Genomic DNA, 20,769 nt, shown 5'->3' with positions numbered 1-20,769 from the left:
TTACAACGTATCTAAATAAAACACTTGAAGAATTTTCAAAATTATGAAACTCCTGCCTTCAAACTTCACAGATTCAATGATTATGTTCTCGTTGTAGCCCTTCAAAGCATTCTTGTGTTTTTCACATTCTTCAACACTTTTGAATACAAATTTAGCAAACCTGAAAATACAAACATATTTTACAGGATATATGTCAACACATATCTTTTAAAAATCATCTCAAACTCACCCCACTTTTGATGAATCAAGTATGTTGCTCTGGAAATCAACCAGGAATTTTAATGATTCATTAATTACGTCATCAAAACAGGAACTTTTTAAATCTTTCAGTTCAATTTGTTTCACTTGAAAACTTCTGCTTGAAATCTCTCTAGCAAGATCTACCAACAGAAAAGTTAAGCATTTCAAGCAAAAATAATTTCTTTAATTTTTTTCTATTCTACTATTATATTAGCCTCATTTTCTTATTTGCCACATTTTAATGATTTACTTTCATGCTCGTCTGCCTAAGTATGTACATTTCAAGTAAATTTAAAACACTCTAAATTTTTAAATTGCCTCAAGAACAGAGCTGAAGCAACGCAAGTGTCATTTTCCAAATCCTAACCCTAATCTCACCGCATTTAGAACTGTTGCTAGAAGACTAACCAAAAGCAGATGGTACAATGAAACAAGTTCGAATCACATCAAAAATTCACAGAGTAAACAATTTGAAATTTTAGCAATTATCCATAATAAACAAAGAAGAAATTGATAAAACAATGATGGATGTAGATAGAATTATTGCACTTTGACTAACCTAGAACGATTTCACCAATGAATGGGACAGAAAACTTTTTTCCTTTCCATTTTAGCTGAAATTCATCTTCTGGATTGAACATAAAAAAAACTATTGTTATAATAAAAGCTAATACATAATTTAAAAAAAGTAATTCATTTACTGTCTCTTTTCATTTCAATGCAATATTCGTTAGCAATTCGAACATCATTTTCTGCGTTAGGTTTAGAATCTTTTTTGTCTTCTTCTGCAGCAGCAGGATCAGCCGATTCTTTCGTTTCCATTTCTTCAACTGTTTCCTTTTGGTTACTGGCACACGTTTCATTGTTGGATTGAGGTTCCTCGGGAATCTTAGTCATATCTTCACCCATATCTTCACATTTTGTCTCAGCATCACCATCACTCTGCTGTTTAGGTAGGGTTTGTTCTTTACTTTCAAAATCACTCTGAGATAAAAAGGCATGTTCTTTGCTTTCAGATATTTCCTTCATGCCTTCTGAAAATGATGAATTATCATCTACATGGCTTTCTTCTGGATGTTGAGTTGAAGAGTCAAGATCACCAGAATATTCTTGTGTCAAGGAGACATTTTCATTTTTTATGGGTTGATCCATTGTACAAGAATCATCTGTGGAATCTTTATCTGTAAAAATGGAAAAAAAATTAAAATTACACTAATATGTCTATTTCTATTTCCACGAGAGGATACATTTTCAAATGTGAGAATTATCTACAATCTGATACTACACTTTTATTTTAGTTTTACAAAATCATGTCGGCATATCGATATACAACCTCTCTACACCACATGCTCAAGCTAATAAATGGTTATCCAAGTTAATGACATGCTAATGACATTATACTAAATATAATGAAAAAAAATCATTATTAACAAATTAATTAAATTTGGCAAAACCTTCATTCATTACTTCAGTTGTCGTTTCGATGCAATCTTCTTTTGGATCTAAAAAAAACATACTTATTAAACAAACAAAATATAAAAATTGTTAAAACGATCAAAAAATTAAATTCCAAACAAATGAAGATTTAAAAAAACTTTTCTATACTCTTTCATCCTTAACTTTGTAACCACCAATTTTCATTACTTTTTTAATTCTTTTCACATTTTTATCATAAAATTGCATTTATCAAAAACAGTTTATTTTGCTAAACTGTGTTGTTTTGCACTATGTGTGTAAATATTTTAAATGATTTTCTTTTCAGAAAAATTGCTAACAGAGTAAAAACTTTTAAAAGATAACACATGAATGACATGAAGTTCAAAAATTAAAACCCATGCATATATTATTATATACATGCATATATACATATTGGATTTAAAACTGCCAAAAATGCAATTATTGATGAAAATCGCAGCATGTTAAGTTCATGTTCCAGTCGATCATCGTGGTCGTCCATGATGTTACATCCAGTCCGTGGTTTTTTAATAAATATTGGATTAGGACAATCATAAATGCAATCACAGCACGACTGTGATTTTCATCAATAATTGCATATTGTATATATATATATATATATATATATATATATATATATATATATATATAGTGTAATGGAAAAATGGATGGATGATTTGATTAGTTAAATAAGTGAATGGATATAATTGCGTGTATGTGTGTGTATGGATTTTTGAGACTCTTCTTTTGTTACTTATGTTTATTTAGAAGTATTTTGTTTATTAAGAAGTATTTTGTCTTTATTTGATCTGGGTGGCCCTACAAGTGCGAGCTTCGGGTCTCCAAGCGAATAACATGTTTTTTCCGCATGTGTTTGCTGAATAAAAGAATTATTGAATTGCATTGAATTATGGTAGATACCTTCATTTGTTCCCTCAGCAGATGTTTGACCAGCTGCTTCATCAGCCTCTGTAAAATATTTTTCATAGTTTGGAAAAACTGTATAGATAACTTTAAAAAAATTAAACAATGTCACATTGTCACACGAGGCAAATTTTTAACTCATCAATCAATCAATCAATCAAACAATCTTCATTTAGTGTCCCGAGACCCAGTTCCCCCGAGGTGGGACGAGGCAAACTTTTAACTGAGAAAAATTGTGTCTAGTTTAACATAATTACTTTATTTTCCTAATAATTCTAGTTTAATTAAAGCTAATTTTTGTCTTAAAAGTCAGCTATATATATTCTTCTTGTTTGTTGGCAATAAATTTAATAAAAAAAAATGTGTGGACAGTTTGTACAGTATAAAATTTGTTTCATTTGTTTACAAGAATATATAGTAGACACTAATACTTTCACCACTGTTAGCAGCTCAAATGTACACTGCTTCCACCTGCTAAATAATAACTCATCACACCCAGTAATAACATCATATTGTAAATAAGCCACTACACTACAGCAAAGACATCCATCTGTATTATTATGGGACAAATATGCATATGTACAAGTTGGACTAAAACATTGTTAGAGTAAATAGCATCAACACTGTAAAAAATGTGCAAAGTTACTCAATTATTTTAATCAACATTATTACAATTTTATGAAAAAATTTACGTAACCTAATAAATCAGATAAAAAATATAAAATTTGAATGGAAGAACATATTTTAAAAATTACCTTCGGTAGTATCTTCATTTAAATAAATCCTCTCACTCAACATGGAATTGTTCACTGGAAAAGGTAAAGATTGTTTTGCTTTATACAACTTTACACTTTCTAATTCGATTACAATGGTTATAAAATACAGTATATATAACTTGTTTGTTCTTAGTATAATTTGCATCACTCAATGGCAAGACTGCAAAAAAAAGATTTGCAAAGGTTTCTCATGATAATTGGCAGCTGGATCATATACCAAGATGGAGTGAAGCAGTAGATTTGGCAGAACAACTAGCTAGAAAAGGTTTAAATGCATCAGAAAAAAACAGTTTACAGTTCAAAAAAAGGTAGGTAAAAAAAAGAGTAGGATGTTATCTACTGAAGAATTGTGGTAACACAATTCTTTTGCATCTAATAGCAAGATTCTGAGGCAATTTTTAAAATGACAGCTTTATTTAAAAAAATACTTTCTGTTTAGAAATAGAAATTACAGCATACTGTCATAATATAACATGTATAATGAACGATAGAAAGACAAACCAAAAATTCTTAACACAATTAGAGAGGTTGAATTCAATATAGAAATGTAAATTGAAAGACTGAAAATCAAATAGATAAATTCTGTGAACAATGCTGTGAACAAGCAAGAAACCAAATATAGAAAACATGTCATTTGCAAAAAATAAATAAATAAATAGATAAATAAATAAATAAGAAATTAAACACTGTGGATACAAGACTTAATATCTGATTAGAAGTGGCAAACTTGAGTTTTCTCAGTGAACTTTATATACCACTTTTAGTAAGAAAAAACTCCACTATTGTAAGATGCAAAATGAAAATAATGACAGTAATAAATTATAATAAGATTAGTGGTGCTGCATGTTTAATCATGGGTAGGCATCCAGACATTCTATTGAATTATTCTACTTATGACATTAATGAAAATTTGTAGTCTCAAACTGTATAAGGATGATCAACGATGCTTTCCAAAACCAAGTTTAACTTTACTGCAGGAAAGAACAAGATCTATGATCATCCTACTTGGTTATTTTGCCTAAAAACTATGAGATGATAGCACTTATCTGTCTAGGTTGGGACACTTTAAAATTTATTAAAAAAAAAATCATTAAAATATATAAGCATCAATTTAATGAATAAATAAGCTTGCAAGTTTTAGCAATTGTTTCTATCAAGATTCTTTTAAATATGAACAAGTTTTGATGTAAAATACAAAAAATTTGTTTTATCTGAGATTCAGTTATTAGAAAATTGCAAACTTTGAACAATTCTTGAAAAACAAATAATATGAATAATAATTATGTTATTATTATTATTATTACTAAAGTAGTAATAAGAGTAACTGAATAAATGAAGCTTAAGTCTTTAAATTAACGGAAAGATAAATATATATGAAAAAAACTCACAGTCATCTGATTCCAATCTTGACACAAGATCCGCTTTCTTCCCAGCCTGATCCAGGCCACGCTTCTTCAGCTCTTCCTTTAAAACGTTTACTGTTAACTTGCTGTAATCTCTCTCTGACATTATGACTAAAAAAAAATGATTTACAATATTTAAATTTAACTATATTAAAAACTTTAACCAATATTGTACAATTTTATAAAAACATTAGATTCAACATAATAAATTACAAGTGATACGATATTGAATAAAATTAAAATGCAAGTGAAGAAATTAACAATGCAGAAAATTTGTGTATCTAAATTACAAAATTTATCAAAAAATTTTCTAGCTATACTTTATTTTATTATTTTCAGAAACTACATATTGTGTGACAATTATGTGCATATTTTCAAGATCAAGGCAAAATCGGCAGCTATTAATCAATAACATTGCCAGATTATGAAAATAGTTTTTTGGATGTAGCACTGCTAGCAGGTATGTAATAGATAGACTTGGCAATACAATAGCTGACAGCGAAAGTAAATGTTCTGTATTTACTCTCCAAAGGCATTCAAAAAGTCAATTATGATTGAAAATATGAAAAAATTTCTGATATTCTGACAGAATTTTGCGCTTGATCATATTTGACCAAATTTGATCATATTTGACCGAATTTGATCATATTTGGTTACATTTGATCATAGAATTCAGAAGGAATTTGAATCACAAAATCTTTGGCTAACTTCACCCACATGATCATTTCCTATCATTATTATATAGTCTTAAAGTGAAACAAGTAAACAGCGAACCATTGAACATCATGCCAACGCAACAATGTTCGTAGTTTATAATAATCACATTGATTTTGTTTTTTTAATTTTTAATCAATGATTATTGGCCAATCATGGAAAAAATTAAGAATCAAAAATCAACAAAATCAAACAATTCAACGTGTATACCGATTTCCGTATGTTTCGATAAAAACCCAATATCGGAATTAAAAGTATCAAAATCAAAAGTTTAGAAAAAGTAATATAAATGTAATTTTTACGAAAACGTACATCAAATAAAACAACCAAAAATCGGCAAAAAACTAACACTAAAAAAAAATTCCAAGCGACACCGGAAAAAGATACAAACGCTACAGCGCTGCCAAACCAATTTTTCATTAAAAGCCAAATTCTCAAAATCAAATTTGTATTAAATCTAATAGATAGATATAAAAAAAGTAATTGTAACTATATATTAATTGAATCATCTTATATAAAAATTTATCCATAGCCAGGTGGATTCAATCGGCTCCAGAGATCAAACGCATCATTTTTTACTTCCTATTTGTAATTTTCTAATCGGCTCCCATATCACCATTTTTTAATAACAATATTTGTAAGTTTTAACAGTTATTTTAAAATATATTTTTTTAATCAAAAAAACAAAAGATTGTTAACGCTACTCATAACAAAGAAAAGCCGCTATCGCTACTACCACTGTCGCAAGTAAAATGGTAAAATGTACCTCCGTAACCGCAATAGCTACTTAAATGAAAAAGAAGTGACAAAATCGCTACCGCTACTTCTTGCCGAACTATTATATTAAAAATCGAAAAGAGTAGAATTATTTTTCTCATAAAACATTTTGATTGAAATTTTCTACTTTATTGTTAAATCGATTTTCTAAAATATTTGCAGTATCACAACAAAAAATATTATTATTATTTTAATTACCTACCCAACCTGTGAAATACTTTGTAATGTTATTTATTATATTATGTATATATTTTAATACATAGGTATGCCAAGAAATAGGTAGAGGATTTACGGGACTATGCGATCTCAACTCCGAGTTTGGTTTTTTATTGCATGTAGAAAATTTATTGAAAAAAGATTATGTTAACAATGGTCTTCAAAAGAGTTGTGCATGTTTGTCAAGTTTAATAATACAGATTTGAATATTTAGAAAAAAGTGACTTAAAAATGTTACACTGTAATAGGAGAAATGGAACCTATATAATAAAACGCCAATAGAGCTTCTTGACTTCAATATTTCCAATGCGGAAGAAATTTTTCAAAACCTGAAAGTGACACTCCAAATACTTTTTACCCATATATAATGGGATAACATTCTATATATTCTATGTATATGTTTTTACTATATCAGTATTGATTGCAAGTTGTAAACGATCGTTCAGTAGATTTAAACTAATTTAACCAATTTAAGATCAACAATGGGACAAGAACACCTGAAGTGACATGGCATTTTCAAGCGTGGAGAGATAAAAATTAGAAGTTAAATAAATGCATGCTTTTGCATCCTCAAAGCAAATAAAATATGCGGATAGTACTTATTAATTAAAATATTAAAATACAAAATTGATTATTAAAAAACATTTATCACGGCGTATAGAAAATGTCATAAACAATTTTATTTTAACAAATTTCCAAGGAGTATTATTGCCTTTCAAAAGTAATAAATTGTCTTTTTCTATTGCACACCATTATTTTTTCATTTAATTACTGTGTTCATTAAAAAAATTTCGTTCAATCTGGAAGGAGGAAGGGGATACCGAACAAGCGTTTTGCAACAGGCGGCAGGTTTGCCATTCAAGCATTCATGGACTTGGATAACGTTACATTACATAACATAACTGAACAGAATATTTTGTGCAAAACAATGACTTAAATCCATGGATATTATATATATCCATGCTTAAATCATTGGAATTCTATTTTTAAACGCCTGTCAACAAAAAAATGGCAACTTAAGTAGAAAGGGAGTTAAAGGGTTTGGAGTGGAAATCTTCTGGACAAAAGAAAAATTGAATGTTTATGAATCATTAGGAGAATGGATAGAAGAATAAGTGAAATAATTTATCACAAAATATTTGGATAGAAAGATACGGCAGACAAAAAATTTAAAGTGAAAAAATTTAGTTAAAAAAACATTGGAAATAATTTAGAAAATATCAGCAAAAGCATCGTGCCATAGTTTAAGACAGCGTTTTAATTAATGAATAAGTGGTTTGCGAACATTTCAAACAGTGAAAAAAATGTTTACGTTTATTACAAAATTAAATCAAAAATATTCACACTATCCAAATATAACATGAAAACTGCTCTACTTCTTCATATATCCATGGAGGGGTCAACTACTGGCAAAGCAGGAAATTTTTTGTGAGGTGTTTGGATTTTTTTAAAAAGGTCGGCTCTTTTTTTTATTTTTGTTAGGATCATTCCATATTTTTTCTAAAGCTTTCTATTAAATCTATTAAATCTAAAATTTTTCCATATTTTACTGTAGTTAGGGAAGCTGAAACAGTTTCCAGCCAAAATATACATGAAGATTTTTTAATTTATCTTAAACCTTACCTAAATTTTTAATTGTGAATAACTCCATTCCGAAAGCTTTTCCCTTTAGCTACGCCTCCACGGTCAGCCTTTCCTATTTCATTGTTTCCAACTGATGCCTTATTTCTTTTTTGCATTAACAAATTCTGCAGGGGCAACATCTAGATCCGTGCCTAAGAATCGTTATGTCCATCAAGTAGCCGCCATCCCCATTTGTCAGGCAGTTTTACAAAGGACAAATGTTTTCCATTTGAAACTTGTAGGCGAACCCGACAAAAACCTTACCGTAAGATTGTTCTGTAAATGTTATCTATTTTCAATATGTTTTCTGTTCAGTTTATGCATTATACCCTATCTGATTTTTGTCTAAGTTTGATATTTTTTAAACCATTCACATAACTTGCTGAATACTTGCCATATTTGTAGTCTTGCCAAGACTTCAGTTCGGCTTCTGAAATTTCATTTGAAGGCAAGTTTTCAAACAATAAATTATGCTGTCAGTTGCTGAAAAATGTTCAAAGTAAGATCTGCGGTAAACTACCCTTTCGGCAACTAGACCATTACAGGCCTTCCACCAAATCACCACGATCTTGTTTTCTAATGCCATTTTTCTACCGTTTTTACACAGCTTGTTTTATGATCATGAATTTTTACAGGTCTGGAGCAGAAGAATTAAAAGTACAACTTGAATATGATGCAACCATATAGGGGTAGCATCTGCACTAAACGTGATACAACATATTATCATTTCAAATTTTACAAAAACTTGAAAAAAATTTGATGACTTATTAGAAATTGAATTACACATAAAATACAGTGGAATATAACTTCATTAGATATTGAAAAAATAATCAACTTGTGTTAATCGAATGCAGATTTTAAAACAACTTATTTGGTTGTTTCCGTTCGTTCTAGAGTCTTTTGCTTTCCTTGTCGGCGAGATGTCTGGCGGTGTAAGCTAATTTTTGTTTAGATGCGATTTCAATCTGACTTTTAATTAATGATCCTTTTTTCTACAACGAATCTAAGAAAAAAAAATAATGCTGCCCTTTGATTTGTATTTCTTTTTTGTTTTTTCAGACCCTCTACACGTATCACGACAACTTCAGAGCTTTCAAAGCTCTCATTGCGGCTCAATATAGCGGTGCGAAAGTGAAAGTGGTCTCTGATCCTCCCGAGTTTGTGATTGGTGAAACCAACAAATCGGAGGAATTTTTGAAAAAGTTTCCGCTTGGAAAGGTTGGTTTTACGTTTTACAATTCAACAACCAGCCATCAAACTTATTACATTACGAAACATGATTAAGCTTTTTGTTTATCCAGGCCTACCAGAACATCAAAAATCATTTTTTATTCCTGCGACTCTGAAGCGGTGCATAGGATGTGATATAAAATAATAACAATAATATATTTTTATTAATGAATAATTAATAAAAAACTTATTAAATTCATTCTTATGAAACTGATAGCAACAACAAACTGATAAAAATGAAACTTAACTTTAAAATTCAAAGTGCCAGAGCATTTACATTTGATATGAAACTAAAAATTGTAGTTACATTTGATACGTTATATATGTATAGCTAAAAATTATTAATCTTAATGTTTTTTCTATGGAAATGTCAGGTAAAATATGAATTCCTTTTATGACAATCCTGGTAAAATCGGAGATCAGCACTGGGTATTCCAAGCAGTGTCTATTTTTAGTTGTCAGTTTAAAAAAGCGACACTTAAGTTCCTTCTACCAATGATGTAGAAAAGCAACGATATAATTAAAAATAATATATATTATGTTATATATTATATAAATTATATTATCTTTTATTATATGTTACTATTATTATATTATATTTATTTATATTTTTCTTTTTTTGTTTTATATATAATTATATCTATTATATACTTAAAACGCAAAAATAATTTACAAACTAGCTACTGTTTCAACTTAAGTCAATCACTCAATTTGTTATTATTAATCATTATTTTCCTTAGTACAGTTTCCTTGTTAATCCCTATTAGCTCGCATTATTAAAAATTTTTCTTTTGCTAGTCAGCTATATGCTGATGATTCTTATATCTACACCTTTCCTCCATCTGATAGCATTTCACTCATGGCTGCTCTAGCCACCAACAGTCGACAAGAGCCAAACAAGTTTGTTTCAATTCAAGAAATGTTTCCCGACTAAATATCCTGTCCTATCCAATTTTCTGTCGTAGTGATTTTACTGGGTCCATTTTGGAATTTCTTTATATTTTCCTTTATAACAAATTTGGTAATCAACAAAATAAATTCAGCTGTTTCCTTCCATTCCTGTTTCCTGACTTTTTTCATTGTCAGTGTAATACTCCAACACGATCCTTGCTGTTTCCCAAAATATTGAGACTACGAATTTTCTTGAAACTTTTTCAATACTCTGGATTGAAAGTTTTTGATGCAATCTATGTCCAACATCTTCGTCATCATCTGCTGGTTTGTCAATCCGAGCCACATAGTGAAACCCATTTTTTAGTCTTCAGCTGGACAATGACATAGTCGCCTGATTTTAAATTTTTAAGATGATCATCACCTTCATTGTCAATGTTGGATGCCCCAAGGTCAACATCATCAGCACTGTCAGATGAAGGGTAATAATGTTTGTGGAACCGTAATTGCTGTCATCGTGATCATCTTCATTTTGCTTACCTTCTACTTTGTCATTTTCTGTGTCACTCATATTCAGTAGGTCCAGCGTTGTGACAAATACTCAGTCATGAGGTATTTAAACACTTTCCAATACTTTGCAATTTTTTGAGTATTTAAATACTATATAAATACTAAATACTGGACAAATTTTTTTAAATACTAAATACTGAACATCAGTATTTAAATACTTTTAAATACTGCTCTTAAAAGATGATTTAATTGAGACACAATTTGCACGGACAATTAAATAACCTTTAAACGTAAGAACGTCAGCTCAATATAAAAAAAAATTAAGTTCCAGTCCAACCTATTCAACAGAAAGAACTTAATCTTTTTTCACTGTAAAGTTAAAATTAACAGTAATTAATAAAAATTAACTTTTGTTAATTTTTAATAATAATAGTTTTTCAAACAAATTGTCAGAAAGTTTGTTGCGTTTTTTGGTGAGTACCAAAGAACCATAGCTAAAAAGGCGTTCAACAGGGGCACTAAATGTTCTATGGTGCGTATGTATGTCTAGTCCGCACTTCTTTTAGATTATCAAAAAATTTATTGACTGTATGACGATTGAAGGCGGTTGCACATGCTAAGCTGGTGGCCTCTGGGCACCGTAATGACGGTTTTTTCCTCCTGGACATAACTCCTTGAAACCAACTTGGTCCAGCAGACTCCCTGCTACGCCACGATTTTGGAACATCTTTGGAAAGTGAAATAGCGAATTCGTAAGCCAATTTTCGGGTGGTCTTTGTTGACAAACCATAATGAAGCTTTGCTGCGCATAAAAGGTATTCAGAAAACGACTTTTCTTTGTCATTTGTGAATATCAATTGGTCACGTAATTCGGACGGCAAATCGTATTGGGATCTGCTTGAGTTTTCTTTACATACCTTTTTAAAGTCATCACATTAATGCCAGTCTCTTTAGCAACACCATATACTGTCTGACCCTCTAATACAACTGCAACTGCAGCCCTCATCTCGATTTCTGGTACTTGATCTCGTTGTGGTCTATCTGTTGTTCGTTTTTTGTGGTATGACATGATGAATTTCTGCAAAATAAAAAGACAATAATAATTTGAAATAATATTTTTTTAATACAGAATGCAACGATTACCTAATGCTATATGTATAATATATAAGCACTATAAGGTATATGTTACAATTAAGTCAATTTCACTTATTATAATCAAGAATATAATAGTTTATTTTGGTGGCACGGTATCAAAGGTGCTTGTGCATGTTGCTGTCAAGGGTGCCACAATCGCCATTTTTACAAAATGAATCAAGTGTAAAAAGCTAGAAGGCATTCCTGTTGATGAAAAACAAATGCATTAAGCTAGAATGAATTCTCTTCAAAATGGTATAAAAAAACATCACAAACACTGCATAATTATGTTAGCTAAAGCATTCATACTAACACTGAAAAAAAATTACTTTTTACCTTTAAAAGTTAAATTTATCGATAACGTCGTAATTACAATTCCAAAATGGATGAAAACACAGGATATGGGTGGAGTTAATATTTTCAAAAAAATGGTACCCTGCTCGATTCGATTTAATAAGTAAGTAATGTAAAAACGTTATAGAATCAAGGGTGCCTTGCTATCAAGGGTGCTTGGTCTCCCCTGCTTATTTTAATACAAATAAGTCCAGGGTCTACATGAATAATTTCAGAAGGTACTTTGTATGGCGGATGAAAAAATGAAGATAAATAATATTAAAAATAATTATTTTTGAGCACCAGAATTTACAATAAACCAGTAAGAAATTAATTTTATATTGCATTTGTAATGTACAATATGTTTTTGGGTGTAAATTAATATGGATGCTCTAAAATTGATTTGAACATAACAGTTTGAAAAAATTTTAAAAATGATCATGCTATGTTCTACACAAAATCTCGTAATTAGTTTTATGCGGCATTTTGAATGTGTTATACTTTTTTGTTCAAGTTCTCAAAAATTGAATTGAATTTAAAAAGTAAATGAAAATTTGTTGTTTTGTTTAGCATATGGGAAGTCACTCGTTAATTTTCACAATATGAAATTTTGAAATACGATTATTTTCTGCACAGGTGCCTGCATTTCAGGGAAATGATGGAACTTTGTTGTTCAAAAGCAATGCTATAGCATATTTTGTTGCAAATGAAGTTTTGAGAGGTTTGAATGTTTCAGATGCTGCATGCATTCAGCAATGGCTTGACTTTGCTGACAATGATATCCTGCCTGCCTACTGCACCTGGATCTTTCCAATCATCGGCATCCTCCAATACAACAAACAGGTTTAAGTCATCGATCATCTCATCATTTTTCATATTTTTGCATCAATGGACAAGTTATTTTATGATTATAACAACTTTTGTTTAGAGTTATGTAATTGCTTTTTATTCCGTTGAATTTCATGTCTCTGGATAAATGTACATATTTGTTAAAACTTTACAGCCTTTGCTGGATAAAGCCATTCATTTTTTAATTTCAAAATAATTTTATTTAAGTAAACTATCATTTGTTATCGGTTAATTATTATATATTTGTTTATTCTTCAGAACACAGACAAAGCAAAAGAAGACATAAAATTTGCATTAGGAGTGCTGAACCAACATCTTGCTGGAAGAACATACCTTGTCGGAGAACGAATTACTCTTGCTGATATTTGTGTGGCATGCCATCTTTTAACTCTCTATCAAAAAGTAGTGTGTTTTTTCAATCCATTTCATCCTCTTTCAAAGGCAAGCTTAAGTTTCATTTACGAATAAGCTTGTAATAATGAGAGGAATAATAATATTTGAATGTTGCATGTTTCTTTGTTTTAATTTCAAAGCAAGCAATATTTATTACATAATATGACACAATATGTTATTAGCGAGTCTGTTGGATTGCTTTAATTTCAAAATGTAAGTGCCTTAGTTGTGATTGGAAATGTTGAAAATGAATTGCATTTAACTGACAAGTTAGCTGTAATAATTATTAAACTTTTTGTTGGGAAATTTTCACTGTATTCTTTTATTCTTTGATTACTTCTAAAAGTTTACAGAAAAAATGGCAGAGGAGCAGGGGAAAGTTGACGCCATTGTATTTAATTTATTATATATTTACTCGTTGATTGGATTGATAAATTAAAAATGTATTTAATTTATTACCATTTATCATATAGATTATATAAATATAGTTAAAAACAATTTACTAGATCTCAATAGATTTGTCATTTGAGTTATCATTCTTTGTAATTGTTTTATGACCAACTGAAAATGACCAACATTAATGCACTGTGCATGAAATCAAAAGTTCATCTAAACCTTTTTTAAGACTTCATATTGTTTTTGCACTAGTCTTACTTCCAATGATAGTATTGATGTAAATAATATTTCATTGACTATTGAAAGTCCAAGATAGTTCATTGTAAGTGTTTGTGTATAGTTTGTTTTTGTCCCACACTTTTTACATTTTGACACATTTCTCCAGATCATTTAACTTTTTGCACAGATTAGACAAGTTCAGTTTTTTTCTGTATTTACCATATAAATGCACACTCTTTTCGTGCAAGCCATCTTTGATGTGCATTTCAAGATAACTTGAATTTTGCAAATAACTTTCACAGATTAAGATTCTAAAATTTTTCTTTATGTTTTAAATTCATTGGATAAAGATTAATCTTTATTAATTTTTTTTCAATACATTGAATTTGTTTTCTACATTTTTCTGTCAGTAATGTTTTTATGTTTGTTTTATTAGTTTCTAGTTTTCAAGTATATTTCTGAATAAAATGGTAACAAGTAAAAACTGATTTTTTTTTTAAATTTTAAACCTAGGTTTTAGAGCCTGAGTTTAGAAAACCTTTTGTCAACACAAATCGTTGGTTTGTTACCATGGTCAATCAACCAGAATTCAAAGCTGTAGTTGGAGATGTTCATTTGTGTGTAAAAGCTGCTCACCCAGATAGTAAGTTATTTCTGCCTAAGTTCTCTGAAAAATTTGAATGTTTTTTTTTCAAGTGCTAAGTGGAATTATGTAATCCAAGTTGTTAGCTCCATGCATGCTGAAACGTTAACTGAATATTTAACTCAGTTCTAGTATTAATAAAAATTTTATGATTATTTACTTGATTTATTAATTTTCTAGTTCTGTTCAATTTTAACTCACCTGATAAGATAAGGCACACCACGTTCAACATGGGCCTGTTCATCATGGTCATCATGGACATGGGCATGGTCACCAGCCTAAAAAGCAAGAAAAACCTTCAGCTCATCAGGAAAAACAAGAAAAACCTTCAGCTCATCAGGAAAAACAAGAAAAACCTAAAGAAAAACTACAAGAAAAGGTATTCATTCATAATTCTTGTTTTTCTCAACATCAGGTGGTATAAACATTTCTTAACCTGCATAACTTTGTACTTGGCTATATATGCCGTTGCTGTGTTGTCTGTGAAAGCCAATTGTGTCATGCATCAACCCAAACTTGGGTTGGGTATAAGATAAACGTTCGGTTTAGTACGAGGAAGAGGTAATGTATATTGAAGATCAGGTGGAACTCTATGATCTTTTGGAAAAAACCAAATAATGGCTGAGCTTAAACTAAATAAAGAAGTTAAGAACATGAGTTAACTGAATGAAATACAGTAGACCAGTTTCAGTGTTTTTTGATTTATAATGATAGGGATTGAAATCATTACTTATTACTAGCTAGAGTTTTAAATAGCTGGCAAAAACTCTGGTCAAGATTCTAAAATTTTTTAAAATGATGGTTCTTTGAAAACTGACAGCGTAATATCACATAAAATTATAGTGTTGGGTTTGCGAAATGGATTGAAAACAGCAAATTTTTTAGATTGTTTAAAAACCTAAAAATCTAGCTTTGTAAAGACAGTTTTTGCAGCCCTCAATCATATATCCCATTATTTAATTTCAATAAAGGCTAAAGATCAAGAAGAAGAAGATGAAAACGAATTTGCAGAAAAGCCTACATCGGATCCATTTGCTGCTCTGCCTAAAGGGTACCAAACTTTGCCTTTTTTTATTCAAAGTAGAGTTTTTTGCCTTTTTAAATAATCTATGAAGTACTAAATCTAAAACGTATTTTTATAGTATGTGAAAATTTGTTTCCTTTTTGCCATTGTTATGGGAATAAAATATACTGCTAACAAGAATCAGTTATATGGAAATGAAGTATCATAATATGTAAAATGGACTGCTAAGAAAAGATAATTTCTGTAATGTAGAGAGAATATAACATATAATGTGTGTACAAAATTATTTTGAGTAAAAGGTAAAATTATAATGCTTATAAGGAAAATTTTGTTGATTTTTTGTTCTAAGAGAGATAATGGATATCAAACGTATTGATAAACCATAAGATCTATGCAGATGTGATGCTTTATTAATTTCTTCATGTTTGACCATCACATAAAAAGTAAGTATTAATATAACAGGTTGGGACTGGCTAGGCTTTGGCTTAGGTTTAATTGTTGAACTTTTAAAAAATCTTTGGCTACCTAATTGTCCTTTCAATAAATTTTAAGGCAAACTAAGACTGAAAACTTTTAAACTGGAACATTTTCATTCTCATTTTTGGTTGTTACATTTATTGTCAAATTTTAAGGGGCTGATTAGTTTCCTTTGGCTTAATATACTTTTCTTTTCTAGGTCTACGATTATGATATAGTAACTTATTTTCGTACAGCTGAACAAGAAATGTGCTTCGATTATGAGCAGCTATGTATTGTCTTGTAAATATATCAACGCATTGATTAATTATTTATAATAATTTAATATTTTTATTGCTACTAGCTCTTTTAACATGGATGAATTCAAAAGAGTTTATTCAAACAACGACACTAAAAAAGTTGCTCTTCCTTATTTTTGGGAAAAGTTTGAGAAGGATAACTATTCTATTTGGTTTTGTGAATACAAGTATCCAGAAGAGCTTAAACTCATTTTTATGAGTTGTAACTTAGTTTCAGGTTTGTTTTATTTATTTTTGTCTACTTGTTTATTTGAAATTATTCTATGTATAATTCTCATTGTTCAGGCATGTTCCAACGGCTGGATAGAATGAGAAAGCATTCTTTTGGAAGCATGATTGTATTTGGAGAAGATAACAAAAACACTATATCTGGTGTCTGGTTTTGGAGAGGACAAGATTTAGCATTCAAAGTTGGTTGCCTATTTTCTAGAAGTTGAAACATTTAAAAAAATTTCACATTTGAAATTGAAGCAAATGAAAAACTTTTTTAAAACTATTCAGTTATTCTATCACAGTATGGTTGGAGAAGAACGTTATGATTTAAAAACATTTGAAATGTTCTGACAATAAAAAATAGCTGCATCTAATGCTCGGCCAAAATTTGACAATTGGCTTCAGTTATTTTTAAAAGGGAGCAGAAAGTGAAAACACAAAAAAAAAAAGTTGATGGTGCATAGCCGGAATGAAAGATGTCAAAGATAAAACTGAAATAGCATTTCCATAAAGTACATATTTAAAAAGAATTTAAAGTTAAAAAAGAATATGAGATATAGGAACAATTGAAAAGTTCAAGCAGGTGTAGGTTCTAGTGAATTGTCACTCCCAGATAATCTTGGCAGGCCTTGATATTTACGCTACCATATTTCTTGAAAATGTTATTTAAAACGAATGTAAAACATAAATTTACAATTGTTTTTTAACAGTTAGCGGATGATCTGCAAATAGATTATGAATCATATACATGGAAGAAATTGGATCCCAGCAGCGAAGAAACGAAAAAATTAGTAGAGGAATATTTTTCGTGGGAAGGTCATTTTGAAGGCAAAAAGTTCAACCAAGGAAAAATTTTCAAATAATATGTTGCATGCTAATATATTATATATAAACTTTGAAAATTGACGCTTCAAAATAAAGATTTTGTGAAAGGCATGTGTTAGGTTATCTTAACGAAAGCTGGTAAAACTTGGCTGGCTCTATCAGCATAACTTTTAAGTTGTGTTGGTGTTTTACCACGCCTAAGTTTTTACGGGTGATTTACTCGTTTAGTCGTTGCTATGAACCTGGTTTAAATTCGACGAAGTTTAAATGATATCTCTTAGTAATTAACATGGGAAAAATTGTATATGTCGATGCCGGTGTTACTCAGTTTTGGAGTGACCGTTTGCAAAAACCATGCGGTGCTCGTTGCGCGCGGTGGTCAAGATCATTTTTTGTGCCGGTTCTTGTATTGGCTTGTTAGTCAAGTGGATTTGTTAAACCGAAGGTAGTCTTCAAAAAAAGTTGTTGCAGTTAGTTGGCCGACGATGTCCAAGAATGCTGCTACTTTACCCTCGTGTGGTGGTACGAAATTGGTCTATGACCTTAATCATCGGCTATAAATGTAAGTAATATTCGATCAGATGTAAAACAAATAAAACACGACAAAATTAAACAAAGAAAGCATCATGCCTACATTGATCTGCATAAGTTTTCTATATATTTTTTAAATTCATTATATCCGGAAAATTTTTTCTTACCTAGTTCCAAGGAATTCCAAAGAGGAATTCCTCTTACCGCCCAGTATCTAGCATTTAAATCAGTTCTGCAAGTCATTGGTGTCAACAAACCTTTTTGCCTAGTGTTTGTTGACACCGTTTCAAATGAGCCTAGCATGTTGAACTCAGCATCATATAACACTATAAACGAAACACAAGGTTAGATACCTATTAAGCTGTTCAATACTGAGGATACTATTATCGGAATATATTGCCAGTGTATGATCAAGGTGTTTCAGAAAAAAAACAAACCCTAAGGTATCTTTTTTGTTCTATTGTCAATGATTTTATTAAATAATCATAAGAAGCTCCCCAAAAAACATTTCCATATAGGAGATATGGATAGATTAGGGAGTAATATAGCATTAACATGATTTTAGTACCTAATTTATTGCGTGATCTATAAATAATGCCAGTAGTTTTATATAATTTACTTACCAACGAATTTATATGCTCATTCCATTTCAAGTCAGACTGGATAATAATTCTCAGAAATTTAGCTGACGAGTTTCTGGATATCACTGAGTCACCTATATGAATGGTTAGGCCAGAGAAGATATCATTGTTCGTTTTGATTTTAGGGCCAAAGACTAAATAGCAGGATTTTTTTGAATTCAGAACCAACCTGTTTCTAGTGAACAAGTTGGAGAATTTAACCAGTTGGTTATTCATTTCAGAAAATAGTCTTATCTATTTATTTATGAGAGTCTCATACATGGATTATATATCCATGGTATAACACGAACATTTATTTATTATTTCTCAATTATCTTTTTGCTTCAATTATTTTTCTTATTTCATTTCATTAACTATTCATATATCTGCCTGTAGTGTCCACCACAAGACATGTAGTTTTATTCACTTATTTGATATGTTGTTGATTATTAATAAAATTTGAAAATAAATAAATACATACATACACACACATAAATATAAGCATCTTTACATATATACATATTTTGGGTTTAGGCTATCATAAATACAATTATTTATAAATATTTATAAATAACTCAAAACTCAAATACATGTTGAATAATGCCGAAAACACAGTGATCTTTATAAATAATTGTATATATATATATATATATATACACTTGTTTGTGTTTATATATATAACGTTTTTGACTAACTTCATGCTAATGATTTAATTCTGTTCTAATAACTCAATGGTCATGAGTTTTAAAATTAAAAAGATATTTCGTCAATATATCGAATATAATATATCGATGTAATTTAAGCCAAATGGGTTATGTGACCAGAGAAAAAGAGTGATGATTTATATTATGTAGGATTTCATGCGTTCGAATAAAATTTTAATTTTAAGTACAACGAGCGGCAGTGCCGTTGATGGCAGTACAATAAACGGAACGATAGATAACAAAACTAATTTACACATGAAGTTGGAAAACAACAGAGCCAATGGTTACTTTTTTCAAACGATTCTTTTTAATATGAAATGATTTTATAATGAAAGTCAGACATTTTGTCAAATATGTTTAAATTAAAATTAACGCAAGTTATTTTTGTAGATATAAAATTAATTTTAAAATTTAAAAATTAACTGCAACAGATAGAATGGTAATGGTAAGTCAAAGTAAATTAGTAAGGTAAAGTGAAAATACAAAATTTACCTATTTAAAATTTAATATTTTTACTTTACTTAAGTAAAAAGTAAGCTGTAAAAGTAAAGGAACAAGTCTCAAGTCTAGTGAGTCTCAACACTTAGGATAGCATCACTCTGTGGCTGCCTTTAATTTTAGATTTTTAGGGTCTTGTTTGAGCTGTTGTTAATCAGGTTAATAGTTAATTAATTGAGCAAACAAATAATTTTATGAAGTAAGAACATTTGCATCAGTACTATCATCATTAGTATAATGTGCATGTCTTTATTAATAGACAAACACCAAGCAACTCTTTATTAAAAAAATTAATTATGAACCACGAAGGGTTCTCAAGTATCTTCTTAGTTAGGAATAGCCTATGTTTTTTAGTGCTTGAAATTTACATTGTTTTAAAAGTGAATGCTGCTTTTCAAGTCTTTGCCCTAGATCAAAAACTAAGGTAAGAAATTTGCATATTTTTAAGTTAATTTTTTAATTTTGACCCAAATTTATCAGCTTCCAAATATTATTAAACAGAAGAGGAGTCACTGATTTATGAAACCAAATAGTAACCTTGTAGTAAAAATGCTCAAAATATTTTTAGCATAACCGAGAAGCAGTTGCAGTTCTCAAGCTGTACTATGCATCATGCTGATCAATCTAATATTCTAATCTGTAATGGCAATAAAAAATATGACAATAACATAAAAGTGCCTAAAACTGTCAATATAGATACATCCTTTTGAATTAGTTAAATAATTTGTATATATATATATAACGATAAACAAATTATTTGCACTGCATCAGGAGGTACATTTCATATCCTTCCAGGCTGTTTCGTGTGGTCAGCTTTGATGACCACTTTATTGATGACAAGCTATGTTCATT

At 29.8% G+C, this 20,769-nt stretch overlaps 2 protein-coding genes across 2 annotated transcripts; one reads left to right on the top strand and one right to left on the bottom strand.

The window, feature by feature from the left end:
* On the bottom strand, positions 1-5,927 carry HELRODRAFT_187853 (hypothetical protein; the record flags this gene model as incomplete). Its single annotated transcript, XM_009010862.1, has 9 exons — positions 5,873-5,927; positions 4,784-4,919; positions 3,375-3,428; positions 2,617-2,664; positions 1,695-1,742; positions 942-1,421; positions 800-868; positions 230-380; positions 1-160 (listed from the first exon to the last, which is right to left on the bottom strand). The coding sequence occupies exons 2-9, from the start codon at positions 4,902-4,904 to the stop codon at positions 1-3; spliced, it is 1,131 nt and encodes a 376-aa protein (XP_009009110.1). The 5' UTR covers positions 4,905-4,919; positions 5,873-5,927.
* Positions 5,928-9,044: 3,117 nt separating this feature from the next.
* HELRODRAFT_105304 (hypothetical protein) lies at positions 9,045-17,671 on the top strand. Its single transcript, XM_009010861.1, has 11 exons — positions 9,045-9,060; positions 9,188-9,346; positions 12,863-13,069; positions 13,334-13,477; positions 14,597-14,726; positions 14,936-15,036; positions 15,067-15,105; positions 15,698-15,777; positions 16,571-16,743; positions 16,812-16,936; positions 17,450-17,671. Exons 1-11 carry the CDS (start codon positions 9,049-9,051, stop codon positions 17,600-17,602), a joined length of 1,323 nt encoding a protein of 440 aa, XP_009009109.1. The 5' UTR covers positions 9,045-9,048; the 3' UTR covers positions 17,603-17,671.
* The last annotated feature ends 3,098 nt before the right edge of the window (positions 17,672-20,769 follow it).

This window comes from Helobdella robusta (genome assembly GCF_000326865.2).
Source record: "Helobdella robusta unplaced genomic scaffold HELROscaffold_1, whole genome shotgun sequence".
NCBI lineage: Eukaryota > Metazoa > Annelida > Clitellata > Rhynchobdellida > Glossiphoniidae > Helobdella > Helobdella robusta.
Note: the sequence above shows the minus strand (reverse complement) of the source record. Positions and strands in the feature narration are given on the sequence as shown.